The following is a 21,453-nucleotide window of genomic DNA, read 5'->3' as shown; positions in this document are numbered from 1 at the left end:
TTAAGAAAGTGAATGAGACTGGAACGGTAATGTGGACTTTAAACTCACAGGGCATAAAGTATTTCGGCACCGTGCCGGATCATCCTGTCAATGACCTTGTCAGACCAAAGTCTCCTAAAAACCAAGGCCTTGCCATTGGCCAATGGTCGGTCCAGCCCATGCAGGATGGGGGAGGCCTTGGGAGCAAACAAGACCACAGAAATGACACAAAGCGGACTTTGGAAAACCTTTGGAAATGCTAGGATAAATGATGGTTCCACTTTGAAAGCAATGTACATATTTGATCTTTAATCGCAGTATTTCACATAAGGTGTGCTTGGCTAAAGGCTTAGCACAGTGCGACACAGCAAATGCAAGTATATCATTTATCCTGGAGATGAGTAAAGTATTTCTATGAATGAATTATCGTCACAGTTATCCAAACGTTTAATGCCTGTTATGTGTTTCGTTTTCATTTTTTGCAACTCTATTGTTCCAAGGCGTGACAAAGCAGGCTCCGCCCATTTGTCCGCCCCCTGTGGTCCCGCCCAGGATGAGAGTGAAAGGCTGGGGTAGAAAATAAAAGGACGCCGTGCGTGGCGTGGGCATCTTCAACGCCGATTGGTCTCATTTTGACAACATGTCAGACAATATGGATTGTTTGAAATTGTTTGCGTGTCGAAACAATCAAACGACAGTTAGCCCAGGGTAAAATTGAAGTCTAAGAAGACTAGTAGTTTTATTCTGAAGGTGGGTTTGTGGAGTTCCGGTGTAGAGACGCCATCGAACTCCGTGCGGCGAATGGAGGAGGGAAGGTGTGTCTTGCCGGAGACGAGGAGACAAGGAGACGAGGAGAAGAGGAGAGGATATCAATGAGGGAAACGTGGAAGTAAACAAGCCGGGCAGTGAAGAGACGAGCGGCGCCTGAGAGTCCAAACTTCCGGCTGAGGTTTGGGACGTGTCCGCTCACGAGGTGCGTGTTTACACTTGCATCAAACACATCATTCCCAACAATATTTGATACTGTGAATGCATCATTCGCGCCGTTGGTTTTATTAGATCCGTTTGATTCATATAAAATGGAGTTTTCTATGCAGTCCGAGTCACGCCATGCCGGTGCCGAACGAGACACATGATGGATGTTATCTCGCTAGCTTGTGTTGGTGTCTGATGTTTGGGATGCCTGGCAGGGCCGCGCCATGGCAGCCCTGCGTCAGAGGAAGGGCAGCCGTGCGAAGGACCCCCCCTTGCCGCCTCCTGCGCACCTTTCCCCCCAGCAGGCCAACTGTTGCCCCCAGCATCGTCACCCCGACGCCATCTTGATTGGTGAGTTCACATACCCGTCGCCATCATCATCATCATCATCACCCACAAGTCTGGGTTACTAGGACGGGATGCCACTCCATTAGCAGCCCCTTCATTAGGAACACATCCAAAGTGACATTGGTTCCAAACCTTTAGCAAGGCATCTTTCACACTCTTGGGTCAGTACTTTGGTGCGGAGCAAACATACAAATACTACGGCTATAATACTACTACTATGCACTTTTACTAACTGCTGCTTTTCTCATGGGACCAAACGCTGCACAGTACACAAATACTCCAAATCATCTGCCAACACATTGGTTTATTTTCATATTCTACAATTTACCCGCTTAAACCAAACGCTTGTCAAATATACTTTACTGTATTATACATACAGATGATTGTATTGCCCATAAAGCATGTCACATATACTTTTATAGCGCTTTCATAACATACAACATATAGATGATTGTATTGCCCATAAAGCATGTCACATATACTTTTATAGCGCTTTCATAACATACAACATATAGATGGTTGTATTGCCCATAAAGCAGCTTTCATAACATATAGATGATTGTATTGCCCATAAAGCAGCTTTCATAACATATAGATGATTGTATTGCCCATAAAGCATGTCACATATGCTTTTATAGCGCTTTCATAACATACAACATATAGATGGTTGTATTGCCCATAAAGCAGCGTTCATAACATATAGATGATTGTATTGCCCATAAAGCATGTCACATATACTTTTATAGCGCTTTCATAACATACAACATATAGATGGTTGTATTGCCCATAAAGCAGCTTTCATAACATATAGATGATTGTATTGCCCATAAAGCATGTCACATATGCTTTTATAGCCCTTTCATAACATATAGATGGCATATAGCTGCAAGAGAGGCCTGTCCCTCTGGTGCTCTCAGAGGGCTTGCTTGGCGAGCAAACCAAGCGTACACGCAGAGCAAAGGCACCAGAGTTGTTCTGAAGGAACCAAAGTGGAACGTGAATGTAGCGTCTGTGATGACAGGTGATTGGTCCTGGGGCGCCATCATGTGGACGTCGGTGGGCTGGTCTGTGTCTGTGGGCGTGGGTCTGCTGTGCTGCATCTACGTGGCCACGCTGCATGAGAACGACCTGTGGTTCTCCAACATCAAGGTACGGCGCCACACGCTATAACGCCTTTTTCTTTGGAGGCAAGTGTAGTTGGTGCACAGCTGGAGGTAAGAAGGAAGCAATCAGGACGTGTTGATGAGTCCTACTGAAACATCATGGCATGACTACTATCAGGAGAATCGGACCACAGAGCCCATGACGTAGCTGCCTCTTCTACCTCTTTACCATCTTTACAAGGAAGAGGAACCAGAAGGATCAGGATCATGGATGGTGGACAACATTTTAAGACGTGACGGATGCTTCTCTCATGAGGTGTGGGCATCTTGACACCCGGGGGGTCCTTTTATGGAGGCCAGAGAGATCATTCTTTTGACTTTAGAGGGGAGAGTTGGGGAAGGGTTCGACATGATCCACGGCCAGGTGTAGCCTTTAGAAGGCCACGTGATGGTACCTTCAGGTGCCCTTCCAAGCTGTCAGTGGTGGACATACCCAAAGGGCTTCCATCTCACAGCAGATGGTCCTCTTATCTCCTCAAGAAGGCGTGCATGGCCAGTGATGATGAGTTCAGCGGTTGTGGTTGGTCAATCGCCATGGCAGCACTTGAGCGCGTTCCTCCCAGAAGGAAGGTTCTGGAGGTAACAGGCAGCAGCTGTGTTGGTTAGCAACCAGCACACGGCAACGTGGAATGGACGTCACATGGGCCTGCCAGGTCCACCTTGTGGCTGGGAAGGATAAATCCTGCTGATGATTTTTCCTGATGGTGTTGGATGCTCTCACTCTCTACCTCCATGAAGTCCATAAAACACAGCACGTTGGGGTGCAGATCTGGGTAAACGTGTTTTCTGTGTGTGTGGGGGGGGGGGCGTTCTTCAATGTCAGTGTTCATTTAGGATCTGCTGACCCGCCACACATCGATGACAGCATTATAATGCTTGTCATTACCCAGCATGCCTTGCGGCGAGCAGGAAGGGCTACCATCATGTGGCTCTGTCGTTATTTTCATGTTTCTAGATCAGGGGTGTCCAAGCTGTGTCCGGGGGCCATTTGTAGGTTTGTTTCCTGTTGGCCCGACAGATGCGCTCATTCATAATAAATGCAGGAACATTCTCCTCATGGTTCCACTCCTGGAAGGTCTTTCCTCATGCTCATGCTCTCCGTGGCATTTCACTTCTCCTTCATTCCAATCCCATGCCAGCACCCATCACAGCTCCTCATGAAGTACCCTTCCAAAGAAAAGGAGGAAGGAAAGCGGGAGTAAAGGAGGAGTGAAGGAGGAAGGAAAGGAGGAGTGAAGGAGGAAGGAAAGGAGGAGCGAAGGAGGAAGGAAAGGAGGAGCAAAGGAGGCAGGAAAGGAGGAGCAAAGGAGGCAGGAAAGTAGGCGCGTATCGGTGCGTCAGTCAGGTGTGAAGTCATGTCCAAGTTGGTGGAGCTCCATAGTTGACTTCATTCCAGGAGCAGCTGGACTGATTACTCATCCACAAAGCACTCTGACAAATGTTCCCCGCATGGGCCCACCCCCCCGGACACAGAGGAGGGAGGGAGGGAGGGAGAAAGAGGTCTTGGACCGTTCCTGGACTGTAGCGGGACGAGCGGAGCGTAACGGAGGTTTTAGGGTAATGCTAACGAGGTTGATCTTGAATGAAAGGCAGGATTAGCCGTCTCATCGGAGCCGTTGGCGCCAGGTCTTGCTTAGCCGCGGGGGCGTTGGTAGGAAGGGAGGGAGGGAGGGAGGGAGGGGAAAAGGAAGGGAAGGAAGTGAGCAGAGAAAGCTAAATGATTTGTGACTCCTTGAAGAAAAGATCTTCTGGATGAGGCCACCAGGATCCGGGTATCTGGACATGGATCTGCCGCAGCGAGTCAGGATCCGAGCACGGCAACAAGGTGCTCGTAGTGAGGCCGTATTTGGGGCAGCCCGGCCCCGTGACCCGCGTCGCCGCCGTGCCGACGGTGCGTCTCAGCTCGGAGGATCTGCCGGCGGTTCCGGCTCACGCCCGACGCCCCGCTGGCCCTGGCGACGCTCCGTTTCCATGGCAACCGGTCTGTCCTTGGCCGGGCTGCTGGCCGTGACTCACGCCTGCTGTCTCAACACCTTCCATGAAAACCTGCTCTGGTTTCATCACCTCACGGTACTGGTCACCGTGCTGGACTACCTACTGGCACTACTACTACTACTACCACTACTACACTGGACCTCTACTATACTACATGATCCTACTGCGACACTGTACCTCTCCTCTAGTATACATACTCCGAGTACTACACATAGTCGTGGTGTATTGAGAGAGGAAGTGAGGTGAATAGAAGTTCCATGATGAAATGATGAAGTTTATGGTTGATGTGAGTATTCTTAAGGTGTAAAAAGAAGTGAAGCTAGAAATGTGACTTTCTTTAGTTTGCCTTTTTTCTGGGAGGACGTTGGTCAAGGTGGAGGTAGAGGTGGAGGTGGAGGTGGAGGTAGAGGTGGTGGATGGCCACCAAGAATGATGTGAATGGGATGTTTTCCAAGCCAAAGATTGTTTATTTTGCAGGAGGTGGAGCGCGAGATCTCCTTCCGGACGGAGTGTGGACTGTACTATTCCTACTACAAGCAGATGCTGCAGGCCCCCTCCATCCTGGAAGGTGAACATGCATGTTTTTATGAAGGTAGAGCGTGTACATTACATCCACTTAGACAATATCATCATCAAGACCACCCGTCTTAAAGATATTCCTCCATACTCCTCCATCAATACGTCTGTGACGGTGTCAGCAACATGACCTTAGTGACCTTCATGACCTTCTTTTGCCTCAGGAGTATCTCAGATGATCTACGACAACCTGACAGAATCCAAGCGTACCATCAATCTCCTGCACAGGATGAACATCTACCAGGAACTCTTCCTCAGTCTGCTCTACCGGCTGCTGCCCATACAGGTAACATGCATATACATGTACATATACATATACATATATGTATACATGTACGTATACATGTACATATATATGTACGTATACATATATACATACACACTCGTATGAGCAGTGTCTCCCACAGGACTGCAATCTATTTGTGGTGGGTATCTATTGAGCATCATCTGATAAGCAACAACATGACAGGAATGTACTGAAGCTTTGATGTTTGACCCTGGAACAGACAACTTCTCTGTGCCATGATGATGATGAAGGTTGCAGTTAGCTAGCTAATGCTATCACATGTGTCATGTATTTGCAGTCTGTTCTTCCTCTTCATCATCAGTATCCTCAGCCACACCCCCGTCACAGCGCTGCTCCGTGTGCCGTAACGCCCGTGTGTGTGTGTGTGTGTGTGTGTGTGTGTGTGTGTGTGTGCGTGTTCATGTGCGTGTCCAGTCCCATCTGGAGCCGGTGTATTTCTACATTTACACGGTCTTCTCACTGCAAGCCGTCTACGTGATGGCGCTGTACCTCACAGCCTGGCTGCTGGCCGGATCCTGGCACGCTGGCGCACTCACTGGCATCTGGTACATCCTGAACAGGTAAACACTACAGTACTATGTACATGTAGTACTGCTGCTACTGCACCCTATTGCTCCACACACCCCAAAAAACACTTTAAATGTAGCAGCTTATATGACATAATATACATAATGTAGATGTCATCTATATTTAACATACGTATATAGTATATACATATATATATGAATAAACAAAAAAACAAAACAAATATTGTATATAAAGGTACTCCAGTCAAAGATCCTCTCCACAGCAGGAGCGCTGTGCTGTTTTTGAGGATCTCCTGGAGAAGCGCTGCTGTCTGCTCGGGGAAGTGTGCTGTCCTGGGGGGGGTGAAGAGTAGCGTTGGGGAGGGAAGTGATGCATGTGTGCGTGTGTACGCAGGGTGGACACCACGCGGGTGGAGTTCACCATCTCGCTGAGAGAGAACTGGTCTTTGCCCTTCCTGGCGCTGCAGGTGGCGGCCATCACCTGCTATCTGAGGCCGGGGCTCGGCAGGCTGCAGCAGGTACGCCCGTGCACACATGCGCACATTAGCCGGATGAAGCCACGGGGTGTTTGTGGTCCACAGAAGGTGATGGTGTGGTTGATGTACGTCAGCACCTTCTGCTTCAGCCTGACCTGGCAGTTCAACCAGTTCATCCTGCTGGTCCAGGCCCTCATCATCTACACGCTGGACTGCGTGGACCTGCTGACCCGCACGCAGGTGAGAGCCCCCCGCCTCCCTCACAGCATGCTGCAGCATTCCTCAGCCGTGTCCTTCCCCCAGGCGACCACGATGTACCTGGTCCAGGTGGCCAGTCTGCTGAGTGTGTGGCTGCTCCAGTTCTTCAACGCCATGATCCTGGGATCGCTGGTCCTCAGCTTCATCCTGGCCGCCCTGCTGGTGCGACACTTCCAGGTGCGTGCACGCCCACTGTTCGTTGTCCTCCATCTTTGGTAGCTGCTTCATCCTATTTTCTTCGTCATGCTCCTTTTTTGGTTGCTCGTCTGGAAGTCGCTGTTCCGTCTTCCAAAACATGTTCCATCAAAAATGATCACTCCTGTGTGGAAGAACACGGCTATCATTACTCCAAAAATGGTACTTTGATGCGACGATAGCCACCGCAGGAAGTACTCTTCCTGCAACAGGAAGTAAGGAACAGCAACAACCCCAGTGCTAGCATCTGAGTCTAGATTATGTCTTATTTTCTCTTATGCTGTCTACTATATTGGCCAATAGGAGTGTCAAGGTGACTATAGGGGTGTTATTTCATGTCTAGAGGGCTCTAATCATGTTCAAAAGTGTATTTAGAAGGTGGTAAACTGTTTATTTATGTCTTATTTTCTCTTATGATGTCTACTATATGCGGTGGTGGTCATGTGACTTTCCTTTGACGTGTGTTGTCATGTGATTTCCGTGTTTGTGTTCACCTGCGCCTTTTCTGCTCCCCCAGCGCACTTTGAAGACAGGAAGCCTGCCGGTCCGTGTGGCTAAGCTCCTTATCCACAGCACCAGCGTTCTTCTGCTCACCTTCTTCTTCAACGTCCTGACCAAGGTTGGTTGGTCTCCATCCTGATCCTAATCTCCATCCTTCTTTCCATGCTCATCCTCATTCATACCTTTGCTTGTGATCACATGACCGTGTGTGCAGAAAGGGCTGCAGCTGCGATCAGATGAGCACATCTTCAAATTCATCAAGTCCAAGTTTGCCTGGGGGAGGACGAGGTAGGACCAGCGAACACGGCGGGCGGGCGTCTTATTCACGTACGTCTGTGTCTGATTCAGCGAGGGTTGCAGCACCTGCCTGTGAATAATAGATGGCGAGCGAGCTCCATCGATTAGACGGAGTGGCTCTGCGAATATGGGGGGGGGGGCGGATGGGGCTCTTAGCGCGGCGCCACACAAGCGGCCCTTCAATTATTCATCAGGCTGTGGCGAACGCAACGCTTGTTGTGTTATTCACACTCACTGGGACTTATTTGCTTCTTCACTTCTTCTTCACTTCTTCTTCACTTCTTCTTCACTCTGCTGAAGCCACGTCCTAAGCCTGCTAGATGGCTCTGACAGAAACACGCCCACGTATGCCAGTCACCTCCTCCTGCCAATGTACCCTGTTGGCTTCCTTCCATGGGTGGACGGATGAATGGATGGGTGGATGGATGGATGGATTTATGGATGGATGAACGGACGGACAGATGGATGGATGGATGTTTTTTAAAGATTGTGTAAAGTGTTGTGTGTTTGTGTCCTTCTCCCGGTGGTTCAGGGACTTTGATGCCAGTTTGTATCTGTGTGAGGAAGCCTTCGGCCCGCTGCCCTTGGACACCTTAAAGCGTTTGGCGAGCACCCTGCTGCTCTACCCGTACACCCTCACCCTACTCGCCCTGCTTGGCATGCTGGCAGCCTCCGCCCTGCGTAACCTCAGGTGGGCGGCAATGACCTACCTACAGTACCTACCTACTTACCTACAGTACTGAGATACCAACCTACAGTACCTAGATACCTACAGTACTGAGATATCTACAGTACCTAGATACCTACAGTAGCTAGATACCTACAGTACCTAGATACCTACAGTAGCTAGATACCTACAGTACCTAGATACCAACCTACAGTACCTAGATACCTACAGTAGCTAGATACCTACAGTAGCTAGATACCAACCTACAGTAGCTAGATATCTACAGTAGCTAGATACCAACCTGCCCGCTCTTTTCCTTACCGCACCTTCCCCTGCAGGCCACCAGGAGGCGCTGCTGGGAGGATTCCAGCCCCAGAGGGTCAGGCTGTGGTGTTTCGTCCAGACGTGGCCTACAACGTGCTGCACACGCTCTTCTACGGCCTGCTGGCCTTCAGCACCATGAGGTGAGATGATCGCTCATGGACCACATGGATCCTCATGAGCCGCTTTCATTGGACCCCATACCTCACTAGAAGGACTTCCATCTTCATGGTCTTCAGCCCTGGTGCTCTTCTTCTCACTTTTACCTCTGCAAACAACCCCCCCCCCCCCACCCCAACCACCTTCAGCAGCGGCAACCACCCACTGTGGGACGCCCCCCAAGAAGGCAGAAGGCGACCCCTTTTGGGGGGAGTCAGCCTCTCTTTTGTGAAAAGGAATTTTGGCTCTTAAAGCATCATGTGGCTTTTCCGTTGTCACGGCAACAGCATGCACTGTGGTACTACTGCATATTGTACCACTGTGATACTACTGCATATTGTACCACTGTGGTACTACTGCATATTGTACCACTGTGATACTACTGCATATTGTACTGCATATTGGTGAACTCTGAACCCTGTGAAGTGATGATGCTAGGAGGGATGGTGAAGTATTCCTAGCCTGAGTACAACGGCACGCAGGCATGGAAGAAAGGATGATTGGGTTTATGCGACGGCATTGCGGTGTACAAGCAGTACCTTCAGTACCTGTCATGTTCATGGTATTCTTCAGCCTTTCAAATGAAGTGAGTAAGCGGCGACTGTGTATACGTACAGTACATACGTGGCGTACAGCCGACACGCACGCTCCTCGTTTGATGGCTGCCACAGCGAGCGGACAAAGGAGAGGAGAGAAAGTGAGCTTCCAGCGGGCGAGTGGCGAGCCGCCTGGCAAATTGGATTTCAGAGCTGCCGCTTGGAGTGGAGATGAAGAGCGACGGGCCAAAAGTGCAATAAACTTTCATCCTGCCGGCTTTCACGCCTTCCAACTTTGGCCGCCCTTTGTGTTCCCAGGATGAAGTACATTTGGACGGGTCACATGTGTGCCGTGGCGGCGTACGGCGTCTGCGGGACGGAGGTGTGGTCTCTGCTTCTTCACGCCATACGGTGCTACAGCCAACGTGTGGTGAGTACGTGTCTAACTGCAGTACTCTCAGTATACTGCATGTACGTGCAAACACCTCAACATGTACAAGGTCTTCTTGAACTCATAATTAGCCGAATGGTCTGTTCCAGGGTCAAGCTGTGTCCCATCACGAAACCTTCTTTTACAGCTTGGCCCATTTCAAGATTAAAATGTTGAACAATAGCTTCTATCACCAAAAGCTCACTCGGCTCGGCCACTTTGTTGAAGCCGAGCCGCTTGGCTTCTTCTTACGCTTGCATCAGCAGGAATAAAGCCAAGTTTTAATAATAAAGGCATAGTTTTCCATGAGGTCACTGGCAATTGTGCTCATGTTGTGAGCGAGTGTGGCCACCAGGGGGCAGTGTTGCTCTGACCTGCCCTGCTAGCTGAAGCCTGCATGGGGAACCAATCAGTGTCATGATCATGGCTTCCATGCCCTCTCCTGTGTTTCCAGGTGAGACTCGTCAGGTATGCTCTACCTCTGACCATCATGGCCTTCCTCTATTACAAGGTAGCACGCTCACTACCCCTCGCTACTACTACCATTACTAGTACTACTGTGTGTACACTCCTTCCTGGTAAGCATGAGGAGGGAAGGGAGTGTTGGAATGATTGTGGTATCATGATATCGTGGTATTGTGTAGAAGTGTAGTGTGTACTTTGGCATCTGTTTTGGTTTTGACATGACACTCCTTTCTTCATCTTCCTCTTCCTCTTCCTGCCTGTAGTTCTGGCCCAAGTTGGTGGAGGAGCTGTCAGACCTGAGAGAGTTCTATGATCCTGACACTGTGGAGCTCATGACCTGGATTAGGTACACACACACACACACACACACACACACACACACATCCACTTTCACTTTGTGTCATGTCCTTCATAAGTGTGTGTGTGTGTGGTGGTGTGGGGGGGCTGTTGTGGCCCCTTATTGATGAGAGCCCATGGATGTTCATTATTAGACATGGGGGGGGGGTTGGTGAGGGCCCAGCTGCTGGCACAGCTCTTGTACCCCCCACCCCCACCTCCAGGGGTCTCTGTGGTTGGGCTTCTGATCAAGAGAGTCGGCCTGCTGGGATGTGAGATGGATGTTAGCCTCCAAACTCCCAACTTCCACACTTCCTGTCTGCTCATACATACGCCTTTAGCACACACATGCTACATGCTAGCACCCATCACATGCTAAATGATACATGCTAGCACCCATCACATATCTTGCTAAATGCTACATGCTAGCACTCATCACATGCTGTGCTAAATGCTACATGCTAGCACTCATCACATGCTAAATGCTACATGCTAGCACCCATCACATGCTGTGCTAAATGCTACATGCTAGCACCCATCACATGCTGTGCTAAATGCTACATGCTAGCACCCATCACATGCTGTGCTAAATGCTACATGCTAGCACCCATCACATGCTGTGCTAAATGCTACATGCTAGCACCCATCACATGCTGTGCTAAATGCTACATGCTATGCATGGTTGTTTGTCTATATGTGCCCTGTGATTGGCTGGCCACCAGTCCAGGGTGGACCCCGCCTCTCCCCAAGACTGCTGGGGTGGGCTCCAGCATACCCCCACCCTAATGAGGATAAGCGGTAGGAAATGAATGAAAACGAAGTACATCATATTTCAACGATCCACGCATATTATACACGATACAATAAATCTTAAATGAACAGGAAGTAAATCTAACATTGGTTGCCACAAACGTTCCTCCCAAGTGACTGAAATGACTTCCCTTGAAGTATGACATAATGATGGGACTGATGATGATGATGATGGTATATATCCATACACGCACACACATCAGGAGTGATTGGAAAGTAACCCCCACTTCCTTCTAATTGGGTTACAGGAATAAAAGGATAAATGAAACAAACAGGAAGTGTGTGTGAGTTAATCCCATTAGGCATTGAGGATTAGGGCTTGGCTGGGATTACTTGTGGGAGGAAGCGAAGCCTGTCGCTGCCGTGCTAATTACATTCCGGATGAAAGCGTTAGCATGCTGCAAGAAGCGGCGTATTCCGCCTGTGAGCCGGGCTAGCAGCACGCATGATAAGGAATGTACGCTCGCTTCCCGCCGTCTTCTTTACTTCCTGCCCTGGAAGCCATGTTGGATTTAGTCATTCATTTTCTACCGCTTACCCTCACCAGGGTCGCAGCGGTGCTGGAGCCTATCCCAGCTGTCTTGGGGAGAGGCGGGGTCCACCCTGGACTGGTGGCCAGCCAATCACAGGGCTCGTACCATGGATGGTGTTTCTCGTACCATGGATGGTGTTTCTCGTACCATGGATGGTGTTTCTCGTACCATGGATGGTGTTTCTCGTACCATGGATGAGGTGTCTCATACCATGGATGAGGTGTCTCGTACCATGGATGAGGTGTCTCGTACCATGGATGAGGTGTCTCGTACCATGGATGAGGTGTTTCTCGTACCATGGATGGTGTTTCTCGTACCATGGATGGTGTTTCTCGTACCATGGATGGTGTTTCTCGTACCATGGATGGTGTTTCTCGTACCATGGATGAGGTGTCTCGTACCATGGATGAGGTGTCTCGTACCATGGATGAGGTGTCTCGTACCATGGATGAGGTGTCTCGTACCATGGATGAGGTGTCTCGTACCATGGATGAGGTGTCTCGTACCATGGATGAGGTGTCTCGTACCATGGATGGTGTTTCTCGTACCATGGATGAGGTGTCTCTCGTACCATGGATGAGGTGTTTCTCGTACCATGGATGAGGTGTCTCTCGTACCATGGATGAGGTGTCTCTCGTACCATGGATGAGGTGTTTCTCGTACCATGGATGAGGTGTTTCTCGTACCATGGATGAGGTGTTTCTCGTACCATGGATGAGGTGTTTCTCGTACCATGGATATGGTGTTTCTCGTACCATGGATGAGGTGTCTCGTACCATGGATGAGGTGTCTCGTACCATGGATGAGGTGTCTCGTACCATGGATGAGGTGTTTCTCGTACCATGGATGAGGTGTTTCTCGTACCATGGATATGGTGTTTCTCGTACCATGGATATGGTGTTTCTCGTACCATGGATATGGTGTTTCTCGTACCATGGATGAGGTGTCTCGTACCATGGATGAGGTGTCTCGTACCATGGATGAGGTGTCTCGTACCATGGATGAGGTGTCTCGTACCATGGATGAGGTGTCTCTCGTACCATGGATGAGGTGTCTCTCGTACCATGGATGAGGTGTTTCTCGTACCATGGATGAGGTGTTTCTCGTACCATGGATGAGGTGTTTCTCGTACCATGGATGAGGTGTTTCTCGTACCATGGATGAGGTGTTTCTCGTACCATGGATATGGTGTTTCTCGTACCATGGATGAGGTGTCTCGTACCATGGATGAGGTGTCTCGTACCATGGATGAGGTGTTTCTCGTACCATGGATGAGGTGTTTCTCGTACCATGGATGAGGTGTTTCTCGTACCATGGATGAGGTGTTTCTCGTACCATGGATATGGTGTTTCTCGTACCATGGATATGGTGTTTCTCGTACCATGGATATGGTGTTTCTCGTACCATGGATGAGGTGTCTCGTACCATGGATGAGGTGTCTCGTACCATGGATGAGGTGTCTCGTACCATGGATGAGGTGTCTCGTACCATGGATGAGGTGTCTCGTACCATGGATGAGGTGTCTCGTACCATGGATGAGGTGTTTCTCGTACCATGGATGAGGTGTTTCTCGTACCATGGATGAGGTGTTTCTCGTACCATGGATGAGGTGTCTCGTACCATGGATGAGGTGTTTCTCGTACCATGGATGAGGTGTCTCGTACCATGGATGAGGTGTCTCGTACCATGGATGAGGTGTCTCATAGGAGTAGCTGGATTGGAGAAGGTCGCATGTATGGATGTTGGTGGAAGTGGAAGAGTAGGTTGTACGGCTGTATCATGGTAATACTCTAAAAAGGTAGTACAAATGTGTTGACCGTGTTTAGCGCCAACACGCGTGAGCGTGCGGTGCTGGCAGGAAGCATGCAGCTGCTGGCCGCCATCAAGCTCTGCACGGGAAGAATCATCACCAACCACCCTCACTACGAAGACAAGGACCTGCGAGACAGGACCCGGCAGGTAGGATGAGGCGTCTTCATCCAACTCCTGGATCATCAGCGTCCGTCTCGCCGTCATCACGTCTCCAATAACCTGCTGTACTTGTCAGGTGTACCAGGTGTACGCGCGGCGTTCCCCAGAGGACGTGTACGCCATCTTGAAGGCGGTGGGGGCGGAGTACGTGGTGTTGGAGAACAGCATCTGCTACGAGCGGCGCCACCAGCGAGGCTGCCGCCTGCGTGACCTGCTGGACCTCGCCAACGGACACGTGGGTGTTTTTAACTTGGCCACGCCTCCTCGTCCTCCCATGCCTCCGCAAACATCAACACTCTCGTTTCCATCTGCCGCTCGCCAGATGGAGGCCAGACACGTGAGATGTTTGTGCTGCGTTCGTGTCGCACGCCACGCTGGCAACTCCGCGCTTTCTTCTTCTTTTACTTTGGGTCACGCTTTTTCTTTGGCTTGACAGCTAACCTTCATACACCATCTTCCGCAAGGAAGATGCTAGCATGTAGCATCGTAGTGCTTCGTCTCATATTAGTTTATTCATATGAAAATGCCAACTAGCTATGCTAGCTGTTAGCATGGCAACATTTACATGGCAACACCATCAATGTAAGTGTATACCTTTTTAAGATACTAGCATGTAGCATCATAGCGCTTAGTCTCATGTAAGTTTATTCATATGAAAATGCAAACTAGCTATGCTAGCGGTTAGCATGGCAACATTTACATGGCAACACCGTCAATGTAAGTTTATACCTTTTTAAGATACTAGCATGTAGCATCATAGCGCTTAGTCTCATGTAAGTTTATTCATATGAAAATGCAAACTAGCTATGCTAGCGGTTAGCATGGTAACATTTACATGGCAACACCGTCAATGTAAGTTTATACCTTTTTAAGATACTAGCATGTAGCATCATAGCGCTTAGTCTCATGTAAGTTTATTCATATGAAAATGCAAACTAGCTACGCTAGCGGTTAGCATGGTAACATTTACATGGCAACACCGTCAATGTAAGTTTATACCTTTTTAAGATGCTAGCATGTATCAGCAAACATGGAAGTTTATTTTCATAAAAAAACGGAACGCCATGTTTACACCTTTTCTAATAGCAAACATCTAATGTTAGCATGCTAATGGAGAACACAAAAACAGCCCATTTTATTTGTCTTTGTAAATGACAAAAAAAGTTAACCTGCTAATTTTAGCATGCTAACACGGAACAGTCTGCAAGCAGCATCAGCATGTGGCAAGGAAGTGAAGGACCGCATGGCTTTGCTATGATATGCCATGATATGTTCTAACCATCACATGCTCTCTTTCTGGCCAATCAGATCATGGACGGACCGGGCCACAATGAACCCGACCTGGTTGCCGCCCCCCACCCAAGGTTTTGCGACGCCGTGAAGACGGACTCTGCGGCGTACGGCACCTTGTTCAAACGAGCCTTCCAGAACAAAACATTCCACGTGTACCGGCTCAGGAAGAACCTGAAGAAGTCCTGAAAGAGACCAGTCCTGGCTCGCTGGGATTTAAGACGCTTTTACTCTTCATGCCTCCGTGGTCACCGCCGGCGCCCCCCACACGACCCCGGCTGCGCTGTGATTGGACCATCATCAGTATTCCACTGGTAAACATGGACTCATAGACTGGTACGTCACAGACAAGACTTGGTACGCAGTGTGGATCCAACGGTGATGAATGAGGGCTCAGCGGATATGCAGCACATCCAGTATCAGGCCCGCCATGCGTCTTCATCTAAACACCCATATACTCCCACCGCAAGGCATGCTGGGAAGCTCTTTCTGCCAACACTTTGCTGTGTTTGGCACATTTAGGCTCCATTGCTAATTATGTTGGCGTCGTGAGAGAAGTCAACAATGGAGTTGGCTTAGTCTTGATATCCAACCTTTACCTAGCATACCTTGAGGGCGTTTGGAAATAACGTTTCATCTATGCAGTACTTACATGTATGGCGTTGATGCAGTACGTGCATGTACTGCATTTATGCAGGGCCGGGTGTGTTAGTTAGAAAAAGACGCCTGAGCGGTGCAAAGAAATCAAGTTTATTGAGGAAAAGCAAATCCAAACACAAAACTCTTCAAAGCTCATCACTGGGATGATTTGTAGAAAAATGATTTTCTTTAGTTTTTTTTTTTTTTTAGAAGGCAGCAAGTCTCTGCTCATCGTAATCTTTTATTTACACACGAGGTCAAAACGTCCACCACGACACCAAAGAAGCTGCTATGGTACAGGAAAGGAAAGTACTAACATAAATACTCCAACGTCGTCCTTGCATCGGTACACGGCGCCACAGAGAACTTCATGGATTCACGACACCTTCATTTCTTCCTGGGGGTGTCACACGGGCTTGCAAGATGAAATGGGGGGGGGATAAATATCCCGCCATGCGTGTCGCTCGCCAAACTGCCAGGAAGAGCGCTCACTCTGAGCAGTTGTTCCACAGAACAACGGCACGAACGGAGTGAGGCCTTTTGTCAGCTGCAGTCTGTTTGTGTTTGTGTGGGTGGGTGTGGGCGGGGCCGCCGGCACACAGAGTGTAGAAACGTAGAGGAAATAACACAAGTAGATGAGTACAACTTACTGTCATATTTTTTCTCTTCAAGTAAAAGTTGAAATCGCATCTGATCAAATGACACCCGGTGGTTTGTTTATTGATAACCTTGGATTTCTTTGTAACGACCTTGTCCTCGTGGAGCTCAGAATTAGCATTAGCTCCTGCTAGCATCAGCACCGTCACAGGATCTCCGCCCTCATCTTCTCACTCGGGTGGGACCAGCGAGTCAGGCACTTGAGATGGTCAACACAAACTGGCGGGAGTGTGTGCTCATCTGGCACAATCTTTGCAGCTGGTGAAGCCTGTTTTCTCCTCTTCACTGATTGGAGCAGCGGGAGGCTCCTCCCCCTCACGTTTCTGAGCCCCGCCTCCCAAAGAGCTGCAAAAAGTAACCACACAACGCCATCCTCGGCGTCCATCCTGGCGACGGACGGGAGGGCATCGGCTTGGCGAGTTTTTTTAGTGGAATCTCTGAGGTTAAAAGTGACGACATCACATGACCGTCGGCGCACCCGGTAAGGTCTTTTTCTTTTTCTTTGGCTTTTGTGGGGGTTAAAAAGGAGGGGAAATGCGGTGGTTGACTTCTTTTTTCGCCTGCGTGACAGGAATACGCCGGCGTGGGCCTTTGGAGGTTCCACCGTCTGTGTACCTAATGAAGTGGCCATTGCGGGCAACCAACCAACCAACCAATCAGCAAAAGTCAGGCTAAACATAGAATTGTGGGCGTGTCTGATGTGCCAACCAAGTTGCTTTCACATTTGAGGGACGACCCTCCACCAGGCGTCACCGTGGCCCCGCCCCCTCGTCCCGAAGGCATCCAAGATGGTGTCTGCAGGCGGTGGGGCGAGCGCAGGGGCGCGTCCCGACACGTTGACGGGCAGGCTCGGTGTGCGTGTGCGTGTGTGTTTCCCGCCTTAATGAACTGATTGTTGGGAAACTGCCCTCCCCATCCCCAAAATGTGTCTTGAGTTCAAAGGTCGCTGGCCTCCGCCTGCTCGTACAGCGCTCTCAACTTGTCAAAGCGAGGCCCCCACTCCCCGAGTGTCTCCTCCCGCCGCCCCTCGACGCCCCCGTCCCCGCCGCCCCCCACGTCCAAACCCGCTGAGCTGAAGGAGCTGAGGGAGCCGGCCGGGGAGCCGCCCCCCTCCGTGGAGAACACCTGCAGGGAGTCGAAGGGTCCGGTGTCCGGGTGCTGGTCGGCGTCTCGGATGATCTCGCACAGATAGCGGGCCAGGTCCTGGCTGGAGAAGGACAGCGAGCGGCGGGCCAGGCGCGAGGGCTGCACCTGGCCCTGGGCGGGGCAGTGGGCGGGGGGCACGTCCCGGCGCAGGCTGACGGACGAAGACGAGGCCGCCGACGGGGGGAGGGCGCCAGAGCTGGTAGTCCGGCTGATGGAGTCCGGCGGCCGAGCGGAGGGCGGAGTAGGCGGGGCCTGGTGGAGCAAGTGGTGGTGGTGGTGGTGGGGCGGCGCCGGGGGAGGGTGGTGCAGGGCCCTGGAGCGGCAGTACCGGAGCGACTGGGCCGGGCTGGGCTGGAGGGACTTCTGAAGCTCGGCCATGTCGTAAGCGTTCTGGATGCGGAGCACAGCGTAGCTGTTAGCAAACATGCTAACCCTGTTCCAACAGTGCACTGTGGTAGCTGCTAACTTATGTATGTATGTATGTATGTATGTATGCATGCATGCATGTATGTATGCATGTATGCATGTAGGCATCATTCTATGTATCTAGGTAGGAATTATAGGGATGTATGTATATACAGTATATATGTATCAATATGTGTATGTGCTTGAATGTATTGATGTATCTTTCTATGAGTGGATGTATCTACACATACTATACAGTATGGATGTGTATCTACTGTATGTATACTGCTTTTGTATGTATCAACATACATACATTGTGTGTGTATGTATGTATGTATATATGTTTCAAAGAATGTAAGACTGTGTGTCTGAATCTATTGAATATATGCATGAATGTATGCATGTACATATGTATGTGTCTATATGTACATATGTGTGTATGTATGTACTGAAAGTATGTATGTACTGAAAGTATGTATGTATGTATGAATGTATGTATTTACCGAAGGTATGTATGTACCGAAAGTATGTATGTATGTAAAATGTATGTTAAAAATGGCATAAAATGCCAATGTTTGAATTTGGTCATTTTGACAAAAAACATAAGGGGTTAGTATGTCGTATGTAGTATGTGTGTATGTTAGTATGTCGCATGTAGTATGTGTGTATGTTAGTATGTCGCATGTAGTATGTGTGTATGTTAGTATGTCGCATGTAGTATGTGTGTATGTTAGTATGTCGCATGTAGTATGTGTGTATGTTAGTATGTCGCATGTAGTATGTGTGTATGTTAGTATGTCGTATGTAGTATGTGTGTATGTTAGTATGTCGCATGTAGTATGTGTGTATGTTAGTATGTCGCATGTAGTATGTGTGTATGTTAGTATGTCGCATGTAGTATGTGTGTATGTTAGTATGTCGCATGTAGTATGTGTGTATGTTAGTATGTCGCATGTAGTATGTGTGTATGTTAGTATGTCGCATGTAGTATGTGTGTTTTCATGTACCTACGCATGCAAATGTGAATGTGGAGCAGATACCTGGTCCTCCTCGCCACCGCCCTCCTCGTCGTAGTTGAGCACATTCTCCCTGATGTCCTCCCAGCCGTCATGGTGGGCGGACACGTGGTAGACGCCCTCCTTCAGTCCCTTGTAGCTCCTCCAGCGCGTGTAGAGGAAGATGCCCAGCAGCAGCACTGCAAGACAGGACCACCACCTCCTTAGCGTCGCTGAAGCACAGGCCTCCCCCCAAAGGAGGCCCCCCTTGAGCATCATGGTGTTACTGGTACTATTGGTATTACTGGTACTATTGGTGTTACTGGTACTATTGGTATTACTGGTACTATTGGTGTTACTGGTACTATTGGTGTTACTGGTACTATTGGTGTTACTGGTACTATTGGTATTACTGGTACTATTGGTGTTACTGGTACTATTGGTGTTACTGGTACTATTGGTATTACTGGTACTATTGGTATTACTGGTACTATTGGTATTACTGGTACTATTGGTATTACTGGTACTATTGGTGTTACTGGTACTATTGGTGTTACTGGTACTATTGGTGTTACTGGTACTATTGGTGTTACTGGTACTATTGGTATTACTGGTACTATTGGTATTACTGGTACTATTGGTATTACTGGTACTATTGGTATTACTGGTACTATTGGTATTACTGGTACTATTGGTATTACTGTTGTTGCTGTTGGACCCTTTGGAGTTGGAGACACGTTGGATGTGGAATGAAATTGCGATGTTGACGGGCGAGATGTGAGGAGCACATCCTGTCAGCCAGGCAGCAGATGAAGAGAAATAAAAAGTCAGAATGGAAAATGAACAGCAGCACATGTGGATCTGAGCACAGATGCTCTCCAGACAGACGCTCTGCTCGCATTGATTTCTGACGCAAGTAGGCTGAAGAAATACCAACCAACAGGCCGAGCGCTGGAAATGTCTTCATTTGCTTCTGTGTGTGTGCATGTGTGTGTCCGTGTTTGTGTGTGTGTGTGTGCACCTTATTTGCGCCAAGGTTGCACGCCGCCACCTTCTACAACTTCATGACTTCTAAAGAGCATCTCTTCCTTGTGTGGACTTTAAGTGGAGGAAAGAAGATATTTGGATTGGCACTCCTCACGTTCTCACGTCCTCACGTCCTCACATTGTCACGTCCTCACGTCCTCACGTTGATATGGATGCCAAGCACGGCGGTCAGTAGCAAGTTAGCGAAGCTCACAGCTGAACATTTGGAAAGCCATCCTGCCTCGTGCACACGCTGTACAACACAGAGGAACATCTCCACCTCCTCCTAGCAGCACATTTAGCTGCACAGTGTGTCTGAGGATGAAGACGTGAGGTGAAAGCTTCAAGGATGTCCATGCAGCTTGAGGGTACCATCTGCTGACACGCAGCAAAGAAAGACTTCATTGGCTTTTATCTTCGCCTTTGTCAGCTGCGTTTGTGTGTGCCTGTGTGTGTGTGCGTGTGTGTGTGTGTGTGTGCGTGTGTGTGTGTGTGTGTGAACATCTCACACCAAAGCTAAGAAAAGCGCCCTTGTGTTCATCCAACATGTTGGAGGCACGCAGACACCAAAGGAGACATCTCCTAAAGACATGCTCAGCCTGGAAAGTTAGATGCTGCTGAGGTTGGAATTCACCACAATTCACAGCGCGCACACACACACACACACACATGCACACGCACACACTTTGCAGCGGGGGTGTCCAAAGGTTACTTTTCTGGGCACAGCCCGGATGTGGAGGGTTCTGGTTGGGTGCTTTTTGCAGATGATGTGGTGCTGATGGCTTCATCCAAACGTGATCTTCATCCAGCCGTGATCTTCATCCAGCCCTGATCTTCATCCAGCCCTGATCTTCAGCCAGCCGTGATCTTCAGCTCTCACTGGATCAGTTCTCAGCCGAGTGTGAAGCGGCCAGGATGGGAATCAGCCCCTCCAAGTCCGAGTCACCCCTCCCAGATGACTGAGCTCCTCACCTTATTTCTTAGGGTGAGTCCAGCTACCCAACGGAGGAAAGTCATTTCAGGCGCCTGAATCCGCCATCTCGTTCTTTTGGTCTCGACCCAAAGCTCCTGACCATAGGTGGGGGGGGGGGGGGGGGGGGGGGGCGTAGGTCGGATGGTAAATTGAGAACCACGGCCTGATTTGGAGGTGCTGAGTCTCATCCCAGAAGCTTCCCACTCAGATGCAAGCCGTCCCAGTAAACGGGTAAAAGTGTAAAGGTGACTATAGGGGTGTTAGTTCATGTCTAGAGGGCTCTAATCATGTTAAAAACATGTAAAGCGTTTTTCGATGCTCTAAATACCAAAATGGTCCCTTTTGTAAACAAGGAGTCCTCCTTTGCAGGCATGAGCACAGTCTGGAACCAAAGAACCACCAGGAGTGAGGGATTACTGTCAAAACTACTACTACTACTACTCTTAGTCCTACTGCAGTAACTGTCAAAACTACTACTACTACTCTTAGTCCTACTG

The 21,453-nt window shown here is 49.3% G+C and overlaps 2 protein-coding genes across 8 annotated transcripts in view; one reads left to right on the top strand and one right to left on the bottom strand.

The window, feature by feature from the left end:
• The first annotated feature begins 20 nt into the window (after window positions 1-20).
• dpy19l3 (dpy-19 like C-mannosyltransferase 3) lies at window positions 21-18,458 on the top strand. 2 transcript variants are annotated; one of them, XR_009130255.2, is made up of 20 exons: window positions 21-952; window positions 1,170-1,305; window positions 2,324-2,451; window positions 4,938-5,028; window positions 5,201-5,322; window positions 5,758-5,903; window positions 6,265-6,388; window positions 6,452-6,586; window positions 6,650-6,781; window positions 7,317-7,418; window positions 7,515-7,588; window positions 8,130-8,288; window positions 8,603-8,728; window positions 9,599-9,710; window positions 10,165-10,221; window positions 10,439-10,521; window positions 13,681-13,813; window positions 13,902-14,060; window positions 15,134-16,892; window positions 16,983-18,458. XR_009130255.2 is itself a non-coding variant. In XM_058076763.2 (19 exons), the coding sequence occupies exons 2-19, from the start codon at window positions 1,179-1,181 to the stop codon at window positions 15,302-15,304; spliced, it is 2,181 nt and encodes a 726-aa protein (XP_057932746.2). In that variant the 5' UTR covers window positions 21-952; window positions 1,170-1,178; the 3' UTR covers window positions 15,305-18,458. The 2 variants fall into 2 exon arrangements, 1 of the variants encoding a protein (XP_057932746.2); XM_058076763.2 differs by having other exon boundaries at window positions 15,134-18,458.
• Window positions 15,938-21,453, bottom strand: part of LOC131131824 (neural-cadherin) — a 122,831-nt gene continuing 117,315 nt past the window's right edge. For all 6 annotated transcript variants that reach the window (XM_078793515.1, XM_078793517.1, XM_078793519.1 and 3 more), the window contains 2 exons: window positions 19,003-19,157; window positions 15,938-17,947 (listed from right to left, as the gene is read on the bottom strand). In XM_078793515.1, coding sequence (XP_078649641.1) covers window positions 17,348-17,947; window positions 19,003-19,157 — 755 coding nt within the window. In that variant the 3' untranslated portion in view covers window positions 15,938-17,347. The remainder of the gene's footprint in view (window positions 17,948-19,002; window positions 19,158-21,453) is intronic.

This window comes from Doryrhamphus excisus, linkage group LG1, assembly GCF_037039965.1.
Source record: "Doryrhamphus excisus strain RoL-2023G ecotype Guam linkage group LG1, RoL_Dexc_Guam_v1.1, whole genome shotgun sequence".
In the NCBI taxonomy this organism is placed as follows: Eukaryota; Metazoa; Chordata; class Actinopteri; order Syngnathiformes; family Syngnathidae; genus Doryrhamphus; species Doryrhamphus excisus.
This window is presented reverse-complemented; position numbering and strand designations above follow the sequence as displayed.

What these genes read in the sequence shown, in the direction of transcription:
- dpy19l3 (XM_058076763.2), top strand. Translation starts at nt 1,179, where the DNA reads ATGGCAGCCCTGCGTCAGAGGAAGGGCAGCCGTGCGAAGGACCCCCCC. An exon ending in GGCTCGGCAGGCTGCAGCAG is followed by an intron (nt 6,389 to 6,451) that starts GTACGCCCGTGC and finishes TGTGGTCCACAG; the next exon opens with AAGGTGATGGTGTGGTTGAT. An exon ending in CTGGCCTTCAGCACCATGAG is followed by an intron (nt 8,729 to 9,598) that starts GTGAGATGATCG and finishes TTGTGTTCCCAG; the next exon opens with GATGAAGTACATTTGGACGG.